Below are 15,930 nucleotides of genomic sequence, written 5' to 3' on the forward strand. Positions count from 1 at the left end.
TTTTATTGGTTTGGGGAAATTCTTTCTCATCATTTCTTTAGGATTATTTCTGCCCCATTCACTGTCTCCAAGGATTTCAGTGACAGATACATAGGACTTCATAACTTATCCCCTGTGTTGTTCTGTCTTCTAGTTTCTCTCCTCATATTTTTGTTTACCTTTGTTTCTTTCTGGATATTTTTTTCTGATGTAGCTTCTATTTCTATAATTTTCACCTGTGTGTCTTTCCATTTTATTCTTAATAAATTTGTTATTGACTATTTTTGTTTTTAGAATTATGCGATTCTTTTTCAGATTCTCTGTGGCCTTCCTTACCACCCTAGTTTCTATGTGCTCGCTTCGGTATAATTTTCACCTGTGTGTCTTTCCATTTTATTCTTAATAAATTTGTTATTGACTATTTTTGTTTTTAGAATTATGCGATTCTTTTTCAGATTCTCTGTGGCCTTCCTTACCACCCTAGTTTCTAGTTTCTAGTTTTCTGTCAAAGTTCTCAGTCTTTCTGAATAATCTTTATGTACACAGTATTTATAGTTACTTTAAAGTATCTGATAATTTTACCATCTGGAGGTCCTATGACCCTGTTAGTCTGGGCTACCTCTGCTATTCCTCATGTCTTCATAGATTCGTCCAAGTCTATGAATTATACTTTAAGTATTGCTTTGGTTTCATCTTATAGAGTTTTGTATGTATACATATTCACTTAAATATTTAGTCATTTCCATCTTTTTTTATCTTGCAAAGGGACATATTTTTGTTTACAAGTATAGGGAAAGTTTGAAGCTATCTTTGTAGTTGATTTCTAAATTTATTGTGAGAACAGGGTATCTATTATGTTATTCTTTTGCATGCTTTGTTTATGCTTTTGTGGGTTAAGATTTTCTCTTTTATTATTCAGAAATAACCTCACAGTGTTTGTAAATTTGTCTTCTTTGGTATTCAGTGGACTCTTTAAATTTGTGGATGTCCATTTTTATTTTGGGAAAATTCTCAGTTGTTATTCAACTGTTGCTACCTCACTTTTTTTTTTTAAATTTTTGGAATTCTTATTGAGTAGATATTGGAATGTCTGCATCTCTCCTATCTGAGATATGAAATCTCAGCTTTTTCTTGTATGCATTTTGTCATTTTATTACTTTGTGATATTCTGTATTGTATCACCCAACGAATAGTTGCTCCTGCAGACAGCTACCCCCTTAAGCTTCAGGCTTATGACAATAGTGCCTGTAGTGGATGCTTAAAGTTCTAGGTTAGGTCGTTTCTCAGTAATCACCCTTGTGGTTGTTGACCTCCAGTACGTATTTCTTCCCGCTGTATTTGAGATAATACTTTTCGTATCCTCCCCCCATCCCATTTTCTATCTAGGAAGCAAGCCTCTGTGTGTGTGTGTGTGTGTGTGTGTGTGTGTGTGTGTGTGTTAAAATCTTTTAACAGTGTGTGATACGACATTCTCAAACAGAACCAGGCTAAATTTCTATTTTCTGTGATGGCCTCAAGAGAATTAAGGAAAGAGTGAAGCCAAGTAAAAAATCGGCAAACCCGTACTTTGGAATTGGGGAAGCAAAAAGTGGGTCCCTGAGTTTCCAATATTTTCAGGATCAGAGCTCTCTGAGTCAGGCAAAATGACAGAATGACTCCTAGCTGTTTAGAGATCTTGGAATCATTGCTGGTATACTGGACTTCCCAGCTAGCCATGGGCCTGGAACTGCCCCATTCGTGTATCGGCCAGAGCAGACAAGCACAACCAGATGGGGCATAATCACAGCTAAGCCCTGACTAGGTTTGGATGGAGCAGCTGGACTTCGCAGCCGCTCAGCTCTGGAGGCTGGCCTTGGTCATTTTCATCCCTTGCGATAACCCAACCTCCATGGTACTGATCTCATCATGTTTTGGATCCACTTACCTGTAGTTTGGCAAGGCTTTATTGTACTTTTAAGAAGGCATATAAGCGTAAATTACAAATAAAGTTTGCCTTTGACAAATAGCAAGTTACAGTCGTGTGCAACTTACTATTCTTCCTCCCCAGGGAGCTGACAAACCCTCCCAGCGGAATCTTCCTCTCCCTCTCTCCCCTCACCGCAGGCACAAATACACACACACTTGCAAGGAGGTGTATACTTACTCCTAGAGATATAATCGTAAGACAATGTTTCTTTTTTTTTTTTTCACATAAATGCCATTACAGTATCATTTGGCAACTGTTTTTAATTTAAAATTGACTGCAAATATCTCAAATTCTGGTTCATCTCTTATGTTGATGAAATTGATTATCATATACCACATTTTATTCATTCTTCACCTTCCCTCCCGTTCCTAACTCCTTTGTGGATACTTCTGAATTTTTGCCACTCCAAACAGTGCTACAAAAGCATCTTTAGACTTGGCTCCTTATGCACATGGAACAAATGTTTCTTTGGGGATCAGTTTTTTCCCCCTGGAGTTAATTGGAAAATATAAGAGATTTTTTTATTCATGCCTTTTGTCTGCCCGATGTGTATGCCCTTACTGGCACTTAATTTCTCTGTTAGCACATCTGCAAGAAAGTAGACTGTAACTAACACCACTTGTTCTTATAACTATGTAGTCCTGTATTCATCTTGGGCTAATTAATTAATTGTCTCTCTGTGTTGGATTTCCTGGTGTTTCTATTATGAAGCTTTTCATAGTACAGATTATTTTTTAATTGTTCCAGTTATAATATCTTGAAAAGATGATATTTCTTTTCCTTTATAGATATAATGGCCAAATCACATTTAAAAATGTTAGATGCTTTTGTCAAGATGGTAGGTGATGCAGGGGTGCCTGAGGGCTCAGTCAGCTAAGTATTTGCCTTTGGCGCAAGTGCTAATTTCAGGGTCTTGGGATTAAGCCCCACATTGGGCTCCCTGCTCCCTGCCTCTCCTCCTGCTCTCTTTCTTTCTCATATAAATAAATAAAATCTTTAAAAAAGAAACATGGTAGGTGTTGCTATGTGTTGATTCCCATTTCCATTCCTCTTTGAAGAGACAGTGTACTTGGGTTTTCTTTTCCTCGTTCCATTGGATATTTGAGTATTTGTCTGTTCTCATATATTCTACATGAGAATATTCTCTCTTTCTTAAATATTATGTTACTAGACCAGATTTCATTTACACATTAATTCAGTTGTATATTCTCCCCTTCTTAAATATTATGTTACTAGACCAAATTTCATTTACACATTAATTCAAGATTATTTTCTTCTTGTTCCTAAAGTTGGAACAAGTATAGCAGGAATCCCTAATGAGAGAGATCCAGGTTTGTATTTTTTCACTAACTAGTTTTGTGACCCTTTGACAAGACTTGCGACATTTATTTAAGTAATCTATAAGAAGAGAAGGCTTGAATACGTGATCTTCAGACTTTCCTCCAGAAACTTCCTTGACCAGATGCACCTGTGTAATTTCATAAACAGTGAGGAACTTGAAATTATTTATTGCCTTGAGTATAAGCACCAGTGCTTATTTATGTGTATTAAGATTTTGAACGATGAACATACAGAATAGATTATAAGATACTAAAAGCATATGTTTTGTTTTTACAGGTGTTTGTTTTGTCTTGCTGTTTTAAAATTAAGTCAAAATGCCCATAAGACCAGATCTCCAGGTAGGTAGTCCTAGATCAAAAAGAAGGAAGTATTTTAATTCCTAAAATCACTTTTGTTTGTTTATAGGTGTTAAATGCTGTATTTTTAGGAAAAATGAAGCTTGTTTTTATGAAATAGTCAAGAGTGGAATAATTTAAAATGTTACTCTTTCATTTTTTTAGTAGATTTGTTTTCAAAATCTTATTTATGAGGTATGAGAGATGCTGATTATTTACATATGCCTTTTATATTGAAAAGAATTATGCATGATTCATGTAAAATTTATGTCTGGATATTTTTATGTCAGGGTCTAAAACTGTAAATACTTGGATTTTGGTAAAAAAACTTAATGTATCTATTTAACATGTATGCAATTTACCACCAAGTGTGGTGATCAGATTATAGTATAAATATTCCTTATTAGTAATGTTATACCTTAGTAGCAAGGATGGTAGATTTTGTAAAGGTTATAAATGTATAACACAAATTATATATTTAATTCTTAAATTATATTGATACAGTTGCAAAACAGTGCTTTTATCTGTCTTTATGCATTTTTTAAAAACTATTTAAACCTCATTAAGAAATTGATATTCAGATGTGTTAGGGTTTTATCCATGATATTAAGTATTAATTACTATAGAGCTTATTTTGTGTCTTTCATTAATAGGTTTCTTTTTTGAGCTGAACATAATGATGAATTTACAATAAAGGATATGAAGTGGAAAATTAGTAGACCATATATATATATATATATATATATATATATATATATATATGTTTTATGTAGAATCTTGGTATTATGCAAGAAGCTTGATCTCTATCTCTGTTACTCCAAATTTAATAGTGGACAGCTTTAAAAAAAATAAGTGAATTGATATAAGCTCTTTTGAGAATTTTCATGTGGCAATAATTGTTAAATTACTGAATTGCATAGGGTGACTAATTTTGGTTTTGATTCAATCTCTGTGCCATTAACTCTATTTCTCTAGCAGTTGGAAAAATGCATTGATGATGCTTTAAGGAAAAATGATTTCAAACCTTTGAAAACACTTTTACAAATTGATATTTGTGAAGAGGTGAAGATTAAATGCAGCAAGCAGTTTTTCCACAAGTTGGACGACCTTGTATGCAGGGTAAATACTCCTTTTTGTTGAATGATTGTTAAAATTATTGGATAGCACTCTTTCTAGGAAGAAACACTCCATTGGAAGAAATGAGTAAAAAGGCTTTGGCAAACTTGTTTACAGTTATAAAAATAAGTGCTCATTTTTAAAAAAAAATCTGGAGTCCCAAATAACGTATTAGACTACTATTTTCTAAATACAGTATACAAAAAGTTATGTTTACATTGTGTTGCCACTATTAAATGTTACCTAAACTGAGGAAAAATAGTTTACCTATTTGAAGTTTGAAAAACTTTAAAAATCTATCAGCATATTGTTCATGTAATGGGGACAGTGCTTGGTGCTTTGAAAAATAAAAACAAATACACAAAAAATTATCCAAAATCCTGGACTTGATTTATTATATGTAAGGCATTTTTTATACCAGAGAAAAGGTATAGTACTCCAGTATCTGAGATTTGTTATGGATCTAAAAGATTGAGTAAAAATTTATTTCGATTGGTTAAATACATAGAGCTTTTTGGAATGAAAGGTAACTGATTCATTGTACCATTGTCTAAAGTTTCTTGAACTTACACAAATCTGCATATTTGTGCTGGGTTTCTCATTCACAGGCTGGGTGGCTTTAAGCCTTGCTTCTCTAAACCACACTTCTGTATTTGGCAATATGGAGATGGTGGTAGTAGCTGACTTTCAGGATATGTGAGAATTACACAGTGCCAGTTCCACACTATTTTGTATTTACAGATGTTTAAATATATACTTTTTGTTTTAGGAACTTAATAAAAAGGATATCCAAGCAGTTTCAACAATTTTGGTTTCTTTTGGAAGATGTGGCAAAAATATCACTATATTGGGGCACGCCGGACTTACAACTATGATAAAGCAAGGACTGGTCCAAAAGATAAGTATAGAATGTGAAGTATTTATGTGAAGGGAAATAAGATTCAAAGTGTGTTTTCTAATAAATAAATGTTCAAAAAGTTGAAAAATAAATTTGGAGATTTTACTTAAAACTTTAGGTAAAATAAGTATTTTTGTAACCTGAGCTACACGTTACAAAGATAAAGATCAGAAAGATACCCTCTACACCAGGCTCCTTGAGGATCATGTGAATTTAAGGTCGCAAGACTCCCTGAGGCCTTTACTTGCTTTATTTTCTCTTATCTATTTACAGTCTAACTTTGTTTTTCTTTTTATATTGCTTATTATCTATTTCCCATGCTGGAATATAGAATATTGATTTTATTTGTTTTATTCATTTCTGTATACCTAGCACTGAGAATAGTACCTAACATGTAGTATATTCTCAAATATATGAATTAATTAAAGTAGAATAACACCAAAACTTCTCAAATAGTAATAATGCCAAAACAACTTAATTTATGATGATTTATTTTCATTTATTAATGAATGTACCTGAACTAGGAATTTGAAAGGGGAAATCAAGGTCTTCTGCCTAGAATTAAGATTAGTTCCGCCATTCCCACCTAAACAATGGTAAAATACATTGAGTTACCAAAAAATGAAAACAACAAAGATGTTTAAAAACATAAAACTTCTTTTTGTATAATACTGGAATTTTTATTTTTAATGTTTCTTTATTCCTAAGTTTACTGTTTATGCAAGGTAAGTACATGCTTAAAATTATTAAAATTGAATTCAAAGTAACTAATGTATACATTTCTTTTTTTACATGGTTGCCTGGTTTGAAAAATCAAAGGAGATTATTCTCAGCAGAGGAAATTCAAAAGATGAGGCAGTTATAAATATGATAGAAGACTTATTTGACCTTTTGATGGTAAAAATCACATTGATTAACCAACCTTACAAGCATGTGTTTATTTAAGATACAGTTTGGGGGCACCTGGGTGGCTCAGTGGGTTAAAGATACAGTTTGTGTTCTATATGTCCAGAGCCCAAAAGTCACCAACAGACTGGTTAGTGACTTGAGTGGATTAGTCTGCTCAGATTATATAAAGCACTTATCCTGACAAACACAATAAATAGTTAATAAGTTAAATAATTACATGGTGAATTCAAATGGGATCTGTTACTTTAATACTGTTTTTAATATCTACTACTGTATCAATATACTATAATGGTTTATAATACAAGATGATAAATTATAAATTTTTCTTTTTTTTCAGGTCATACATGACACCAATGATGAAGGTATAATAAACATTTTCTTTCTTTTAAAATAATAATTTGCTTTTAGGCTTTTAGTATAATTTTGCAGTCCTCAGAGTATTGTCCTTATATTAGGAATCTAACTATTTAATTTAGGGATCAACAACCTTTTTCTGTAAAGGGCCAGATAGTAAACATTTTAAGCTTTGTAGTAGGACCAAGCAAAAGAAATCAATGATACTATATAGGTACTTGTATAACAAGAAAGAAAACAGATTTCCACAGAGATCTTGGTACAATTCAAGATACTACAATAATTGAGTACAGTGTTTTTGTAATATAGGTCAACTAATGAGACTAGCACTCTTTTGAGGCGATGACATTTCACTTAATTAAGGCTCAGAGTTAGTGTTTGCTCTTAACAGAACTGATTGCAAGCGTTCATTTTTTATGCTTATCTGTAATAAGATTTTATGTGAATTGCATTAGAAAATGTCTTTCCATGTAGATGATGCCAAATACTGTTATCAGTTCATGATTTTTAATTGAACATGTTCATCGCTTGGAAAGCATTTATGGAATTGTATTAGATTCTTAGTATTTGCCTTGTAGAATGTCATTGCATCGCGGATGAATCACTTACAACGGAAGGCTGGTGGAAGCCCCTCAGCCGAACGTTTAAATGGATTTTGAAATATGGAAATTTCCTTTGTACTTCATCCGTGTCCAGAAATGATGCTGGACCTGTAATTGGAACTTAGAAAAAATGTACTCCTGTAAATGTGTGTGGGAATGGAGAACTGGCTCCTTGTTTTAATTTTTGACAACCTGGGAAATAGATAAAACAGTTATTCATTATTGTGGTTCAGATAACCTTCCTTTCATTGAAATGACTTTAGTGAAGTAGAAGTTTCTCATATAAGAATGATTTTTGCCTTATGACTTCGGGTTGAATTCATTAAGAAATATAAACACTATAGCCCATGCTAATTACTGAAGCCGTTTAGATACTCGCTAAATTCCTGAGAGGAGAATGGAATTCAGTGTGAAACTGCTGGTTCAGTGATGCAGATATTTCCGTTGAGTACCTCCTGATGAATAACAGAGCCATACGAAATGGGCAGTGGGGTGGACTTGGTTTGTGGGCCCTAATTTGCCAACTTTTAACCTTAATGGGACAGAATTTTCAGTATGTGGAACACATGACTGCTCATTCTCACTTGCAGATGACCGTTGCTTTTTGCCAGGGCAGCAGTCCAGCAAATTATTTTATCTCTGTTGGTTGAAGAATTACCTAGGATTGGTCACTGAGGGTGGAGAATTGTTTATAAATAAAAGGACAGTTTGCCTTCAAAGCCAAAAATTTTTAAAAGCTCAATTGCTATTTACTTTGATGTAGTTAATACTACCTTTTCATTTATTGCTTTACAGCTGACATATAATCTAGCCTAAACTTTTAAGTTTTTAGGGAAGAAAACAGTCCTACAGCATCAGTGAATATGAAGTAATCCATGTGCTTTTATAAGTAAATAATTATATCTCTTTACCCATTTAAGTGTTTTTATTCTTTTTTTACCTTCAGTGTAGTTACCTGGAAAGTTGTGTATTTTCTGATGTATCGCCAGTATTTAAAATTATTTTTTAAATTTGCATTATGAAATAGCATGTGGCAAATTCCTCTGAATATATTTAGTATTGATAAAACCTTGTCTTTTGCGACTAGGCTTAACTTTAGGAAAAAAGCTCAAGATACCTAGATCTTTATATCAAGGAGTGATTATGGCCATTATGGAGCTTTTGATATATGATTAAATTAATGAGGCCAGTTTTCATAAGAACTTCATGATAGAAATTTCACTTTTGAACTATATTTATTTCATCTGAAAAAAGCCCTACTACCTTATAACTGAAAGGAGAAGCTGAATCTGAAGTTATGCCTTTCCCAGCTCAAGATGAGTCAAATCTGTTGAGAGGTGTTTTTTTCAAAGCCACAGAGCTAGTTAGTAGGACGACTAGGACTGGATTTCATGTTTCCTGTTGCCCAAGACTGTCAGCGGGCCTTTTCTGAACTAGTACATTCTTTCATTAATTCATAGAAGAAAAGATTGCCACTTAAAAGAATTTAAAATATACATTTATTAATGATTTAACATTTTCAGGTAAAAGGCAAGTACTGGAAAGTTTCGTGCCTCGAATCTGTGTCCTGGTTATTGACTCAAGAGTGAATATTTGTATTCAGCAGGAGGTAAAACCATTTGTTAGAGTTTTTTAAAAAACTAAAAATGAGAGAGTGAAGCAAATTTAGTAGCAATTCATCAAAATCAATAATTTTTTCTTGGTACTGAATTAATTATGTAGTATATTTCTGTTGTCTTAAATTCATTGTCTGACATGATGAATAAATATGTTACCCAAATATTTATTGAAAATTCATAGCTATCTGTGTTTATATGCATATAGCTTGTATGAAAATAAATTATAGCATCTAGATATTAGGAGTTCTCAGAATTTAAATGTTAAAAATAACCTATATTAATATGTGTATGTGTGTACATATATATAACCATAAGAACAAATATTAAGTAATAGTTTTTGTTCCTTTAGTTCTTATAACAGAGTAATAATAAACATATGTCTTATTACAAAGAGTATAACTGGAATCATGGTATATTTTATTCTTGATATCCTTCGTTTCATGTTTTTTGTATTCACTATTTTATACTTTATATTCTTTTCTCTACCCTTCTCCATTCCCTACTTAAAATGCTTTACTAAAGGGGAAAAAAATAGGCTTCTAAGTTTGTCTACCTAGAATATTTCTCTAAATACTTAATGTTTCACTGAGTATATAAAGTTAATGAATTATCTTTTTTTCTTTTCTAGACTCTAAAAAAAATGAATGCTATGCTTGACAAAATGCCTCAAGATGCCAGGAAAATACTCTCTAACCAAGAAATGTTAATTCTCATGTAATAATTTGTACCATATTGCTTTAATTAGTGGTTCAGGTTAAGAATTTAAAGGATATTTTATAAAGCTGTAAGACAGCCATGAGTTGCATTAATAATTAAAACTGATAAACTACTGTATATTTCTAATATAATTCATGGTTATATTTTCTGCAAAAGTCTATGATACTCGCCAATTGTAAATTTTAGTGAAGTTTTTGCCCCCTAAATATGTGGGTTTTTTATTTAATTGGTACTAGTTTGGTATGTAATCTGTTATTTTGATTTACAGGAGTAGTATGGGAGAAAGGATTTTAGATGCTGGAGGTAAGTTTGCTTTTTCAAAATGTTCATATTTGGAAGTATTCCAAATTTATTAGTAAAATATAATATCTCTTTAGTCAAAATAATATTAACATTGTAATGTAGTGAGATTATGTGAGGGAATTATAAACTATGTACAATCAAGCGATTTTTAATTATTAATAGGTGATTAAATAATCTATATCTTGAGGCTAAAATAATAATTAAACATGACAGTAGGAGTCTTCAGATATAAATTGTGCCTAATGGTAGACTTAATGAATAATAATTTAATTTTCTAACATATTTGTATTACTTTTCCTAAGAAATTCCTCAAATGGTGTTTTGTGAAATTATTAATATTTTGGGGATTTAAAGATTTGTTTTTAAAAAATGAGTTTTTTAAAAGAACTCAATCTTTTCTAAGTTCAGTATGAGAAAATTTTGATATAGTCGTTTTCATATCAAACAAACCACTGTTTAAAGTACTTTGGAATGACTGTAACCATCATACAAAAGTAAAAGCTTCTGTGATTTATAGGCTATCCTATGAGTTATTTTGCAATTCACAACTCTAATAATGGAATGGCAGAGTCTTTGAATATTTAGGAGTTTCTTTCAAATATCCTTTAAAAAAAAAAAAGTTTTACTCTTTTCTTCTATTAGTAAACTTGTTATTTGCACCAAACTTCTTATTTGGGCTGTATTCATTTCTGAATCTGTCTAATCCATATAAACAGAATAGCAAAAGATGAGTGAATGACACCAGTATTTTCCTTCTTTCTCTTCCTTGTTCTAATTGCTTGTAACCGATGACTTTTATAAACTTATTTTTCATACTTTCTAATAATACATTAACAATTTTTTTTTAAGATTATGACTTACAAGTAGGTATCGTAGAAGCACTATGTAGAATGACTACAGAAAAACAAAGACAAGACTTGGCATGTCAGTGGTTTTCAATGGATTTTATTGCTAATGCATTTAAAGGAATTAAAGATTCTGAATTTGAAACAGTAAGTAGTATAAAAACAGTAAATTAACAATAGGGGTTTTTATTACTATGCTTTTTTAAAGTCTCTTTTTTAAAAATTAGGATTGCAGAGTATTTCTCAACCTTGTAAATGGCATGCTTGGAGACAAGAGAAGGTAAGCTTAGTATAGTGTTCAACCGTTTTCTGATTAAAAAAAAAAAAAAAAAAAAAAAAACTAGCCCAGGAGCCAGCACACAGTGTTGTTGAACCTTTAAAATGTACTTGGTCATTTGGGATGTAAAATGCACAGGGATATTTAAAACAATTTTTTTTTTGTAATACCATTTATAGGTTACTGCATGGTCGACTGATAAAATCTCCTGCGGAGATTTTTATTTTACTTTGTACTTTTTAGAGGAAACATATATTTGTATTTAGTAGTTAAAAACTGTTTTATTTAGAATTACATATACCTTATCGTAAATTTAGTGTTCGAGGAATAATGCAAACCTAGTATTAATATTGCCTCCTTCATCCACATACTGGAATAAAAATATATAGCAAACAAATCGTCTTTTTTTAATAATGAACACACCGTAACACTAAGCTCTTTCTGAGGTTCTCTCATCTCAGGAATGGGCATGAATGAAAAGTAACACTTTCGATACTAACAGAGCAGTATTTGCATTTTATTCCTTGGCATCATATTATAGATGCTCAGGACATCTTTATTGAACATTTACTTTACTTACTAAGGAAACAAGGACAGGGTGAAGGTTGAGCACAGGGACTCAGGCTCTTTGGATTTGAATCATAGGTTCCCCTCTTCCTATTCTAATGTGGGCAAATTATTAAACTTACTTGCTTCAGTTTCCTTAGATGTAAAATGAGAATACAGTAATATTTACCTCATATGTTTGTTGTAGGAATTAGATGAGATGATTATGTTAAGTGCTTATAATAAAAAGTGTTTGACCAAGAAAGTGTTTGGTAAATTCAGTCATTTTTATTAGCTGTATTATTCACTTCTACTCTTCTTTTCCCGTGTAAAACCTATGGGAGCTTCCACTATCTTAATAGTATAAGCCAAATTAGGAATTTCTACTTATACTCTATAGCATAAAGAGTAAATTGGTATTGGGGCGCCTGGGTGGCTCAGTGGGTTAAGCCTCTGCCTTCAGCTCAGGTCATGATCTCAGGGTCCTGGGATCAAGCCCCGCATTGGGCTCTCTGCTCATTGGGGAGCCTACTTCCCTCTCTCTCTCTGCCTGCCTCTCTGCCTACTTGTGATCTCTGTCTGTCAAATAAAAAATAAAAAATCTTTAAAAAAAAAAAAAAGAGTAAATTGGTATAGTCACAATAGTTAAAAGGGGAGGCTGAGTAGTATCCTCAAAATAATATACTTTTTCTACAGAAACAAATTTCCATTAAACTCTTATTTTAGTTTAGAAAGAGATACGATTTTATTTAAATCCTTAGAACCACAGCCTGATTACCTTTTGATCCTAGACATGATTTCTATGGCTAGTCAAGATTACAGTGTGAAGGCTTATTAATATTTTTTTAACATGAACTGCTTTTTATTTCAGGGTCTTTACATTTCCTTGTTTATCAGCATTTCTTGATAAATATGAGGTAAGTTTTAAATTTAACATGTTGGGGTACCTGGGTGGCTCAGATGGTTAAGCGTCTGCCCTCAGCTCGGGTCATGATCCCAGAGTCCTGGGATCAAGCCCCACTCTGGGCTCCTTGATCAGCGGGAGTCTGCTTCTCCTTCTCCTTCTGTCTCTCTCCCTGCTCATGCTCTCTGTCTGTATCTCTCTGTATCAGAAGAGTTAAAATGAATAAATGAATGAATAAATAAATGAAACATGTTTTAGGTATTAGATGAACGTTGACACATGATCTAGTGAATTATAGGTTACAAGTTGACAAGAATGTTAAAAATAGTCATAACTTGATCACAAGTACAGCTGGGCTAGTATTCTGTGTCTAAGAGCCATTTTATGAAGTGACGTATTGTGGCCAAGGATAACTGAAATATAAAGATTTGCTTCTTTTCCCTTTAAGTCAAGCCCATTATTGATTTAGCATTCAATAATATAGTCAAACTAATATTTTCAACCTTTATTTGTACTTGGAATATTTGTGATTTCTTGAAGCTTAGCTAATTTCTGTGTAAGGTATTAAAGCAGCATTTCTTTTTATTGTTTCTGATTAAATGTTGTGCTTGGCTGCTCTTTCTATTACCTCATCTTTTGGCTGTCCTCTCTTTATTTTTTTTTTTTAAGATTTTATTTATTTATTTGACAGACAGAGATCACAAGTGGGCAGAGAGGCAGGCAGAAAGAGAGGAGGAAGCAGGCTCCCTGCTGAGCAGAGAGCCTGAAGCAGGGCTTGATATCAGGACCCTGGGGCTTGATCCCAGGACCCTGAAATCCTGACCTGAGCCGAAGGCAGAAGCGTTAACCCAGTGAGCCACCCAGGTGCCCTTCCTCTTTTCTTTAAAAAACAAAACAAAACAAACTCAACCAGGAATATAACATAGTCAAAATATTCTATTGTCCTTTTTAAAATCATTGTATATAATAATTTTTTATTTTTTTATTAGTTGCAAATACCTTCAGATGAAAAACTTGAGGAATTTTGGATAGATTTTAATCTTGGGAGCCAGACTCTATCATTCTACATTGCTGGAGATAATGATGTAAGCTTTATTCTATCTATCATTTTATGTGTGTGTGTGTGTGTGTGTGTGTATCTATCTATCTATATATATGTTATAAAATGTTTTAATTTAAGAATGTGGATTTTTGTTTATTTGTTTTTCTGGCTTTTTTAATAGATTTCAGTATTAACCCTATAGTTCTGATTAGCATGGTAGCCCATTCCATTAATTAGAAATGAAGATTATTTCTGATGTCTAACTGCAAAAGAAAAATTAATGCTAGATTTTCATACTAGTTTTTTAACATAATATTTTTCAGAAATAAATTACATGTTAATTACTTAACATTTAACACTCATATGAACATATGAACTGGAATCTAGAAAAGATGCCAGTTACTCAAATGTAGAGGCACTCACTTAAAAATAATTTAACAAATACTGGTAAGTGATCTTATCCATTCATAAACTCTTCTATTTGAAAATAGTGAGGTATTGATTCTTATGGTAGTGTTTGGAAATGCTTTAGTTCTTTATGTGCTGTATTGTAGCTATATTTAATTTTAACCTTCCAACCAGATGGTATATTTTCTGACTTCTTTTTAACATGAAGAGAATTCTCGAGCCATTGTTTACAAATATCTACCACTTAATATTTAGTCCAGGGGCATACTTCTAGTCTGGACTATATAGTTGCTTTATAAAAGTCCAACTAAGAGTTGATCTGCATTTACTAATCTAATTGCAGTTGCTAAATTTTAATGAGGCGCTAGTCTTTTTGCTCTGTCTCTTGTAAAATCCTGCTTTTTGTTCCAGGTAAACTATAGATAGACATTAAGCAAATGCCCCTGAGGTTTTCCACATACTCTTATTTCTTTTTATTTTAGAGCATCTTCATAGAATACTTAATTAAAATTGAGTTCCAAATATTAGCACAGCTTTTCAGGGTCACTCACAGTTTTAACTGGTATATTTATTCCAGTAGAGTTTGTAGGAATATTTTTTAACTGGTTTGGGAGAGGAGGATGGAATAGAATCGATGTAGTCCCTGCCGGCACTCGGTGTGCTCTAGTGGACGATTCCAACAAGAAAATAGCAGTTATAGTATCCTACCCGGTAGGTATGGTATAGAAAGCATTTATAAATGTGAAATGCCTGCCATGTGCCAGAACCTAGAAGGGCAGGGAGAGTCCTCCAAAATGCATATTTAGAATTCTCTCTTTCTTGGATTTCTCTGGCAGTAGTATGTTCACCCTGTATTCTCTGACTTTCCTAAAAGCCATTCTCCATGTAGTGGCTGCTTAAAATCCTCCTTCTGTCTCTTTAACATTGTGTATGAGGGTCATTGTGATCTGGTCCTTTGCTATTTCTCTGACACCTCAGACCATTCTCTATGCTTACTATGTTCCAGCCACGTTCATTTTTTTTTTCTTTTTTTAACAAAGATTGTGCCCATTTCAGATCTTTCTACTTGTTTGTTCTTCTGCCCAGAAACTTCCAGATCTTTGCATCTCCATTTCTTCCCATTTAGATTTCAGTATAAGTGTTGCTTCTTTATAGAGATACTCTCTGGTAACTCAGTCTAATGTTTAAAGTTGCTTCCCACCCATATGATCCCCTGAATAGATGCAGAAAAAAATATTTGACAAAATACAACATCCTTTCTTGATTAAAAGTCTCCACAGTGTAGGGATAGAGGGAACATACCTCAGTATCATAAAAGCCATTTACAAAAAGCCCACTGTGAATATCATTCTCCATGGGAAAAACTGGAAAGCTTTCCCCCTAAGGTCAGGAACAGGACAGGGACATCCACTCTCACCACTGTTATTCAACATAGTACTAGAAGTCCTCACCTCAACAGACAAAAAAAGGAAATAAAAGGCATCTGAATTGGCAAAGAAGTCAAACTCTCACTCTTCACAGATGACATGATATTTTATGTGGAAAAGACTCCACCCCAGAATTGCTAGAACTCATACAGGAATTCAGCAAAGTGGCAGAATATAAAATCAATGTACAGATATCAGTTGCATTTTTATATACTGAAACAGAAGAAACAGAAATTAAGGAATCAATCCCATTTACAATTGCACCCCAAACTGTAGGATACTAGGAATAAGCCTAACCAAAGAGGGGAAGGATCTATACTCTGAAAACTATAGGACACTCAT

The 15,930-nt window shown here is 32.8% G+C and overlaps 1 protein-coding gene across 10 annotated transcripts in view; it reads left to right on the top strand.

The window, feature by feature from the left end:
- Positions 1-15,930, top strand: part of SYCP2 (synaptonemal complex protein 2) — a 76,632-nt gene that overhangs the window by 11,705 nt on the left and 48,997 nt on the right. For 7 of the 10 annotated variants that reach the window (XM_032350167.1, XM_032350177.1, XM_032350173.1 and 4 more), the window contains exons 2-13: positions 3,563-3,624; positions 4,597-4,740; positions 5,507-5,635; positions 6,428-6,532; positions 6,882-6,906; positions 9,024-9,109; positions 9,748-9,833; positions 10,105-10,139; positions 10,989-11,131; positions 11,212-11,264; positions 12,679-12,724; positions 13,701-13,796. In XM_032350167.1, coding sequence (XP_032206058.1) covers positions 3,601-3,624; positions 4,597-4,740; positions 5,507-5,635; positions 6,428-6,532; positions 6,882-6,906; positions 9,024-9,109; positions 9,748-9,833; positions 10,105-10,139; positions 10,989-11,131; positions 11,212-11,264; positions 12,679-12,724; positions 13,701-13,796 — 972 coding nt within the window. In that variant the 5' untranslated portion in view covers positions 3,563-3,600. Of the gene's footprint in view, positions 1-3,562; positions 3,625-4,596; positions 4,741-5,506; positions 5,636-6,427; positions 6,533-6,881; positions 6,907-9,021; positions 9,110-9,747; positions 9,834-10,104; positions 10,140-10,988; positions 11,132-11,211; positions 11,265-12,678; positions 12,725-13,700; positions 13,797-15,930 lie in introns of those variants that run through there. The other 3 variants (XM_032350171.1, XM_032350170.1, XM_032350176.1) reach the window with 2 other exon arrangements.

Source organism: Mustela erminea, chromosome 7 (assembly GCF_009829155.1).
Source record: "Mustela erminea isolate mMusErm1 chromosome 7, mMusErm1.Pri, whole genome shotgun sequence".
In the NCBI taxonomy this organism is placed as follows: Eukaryota; Metazoa; Chordata; class Mammalia; order Carnivora; family Mustelidae; genus Mustela; species Mustela erminea.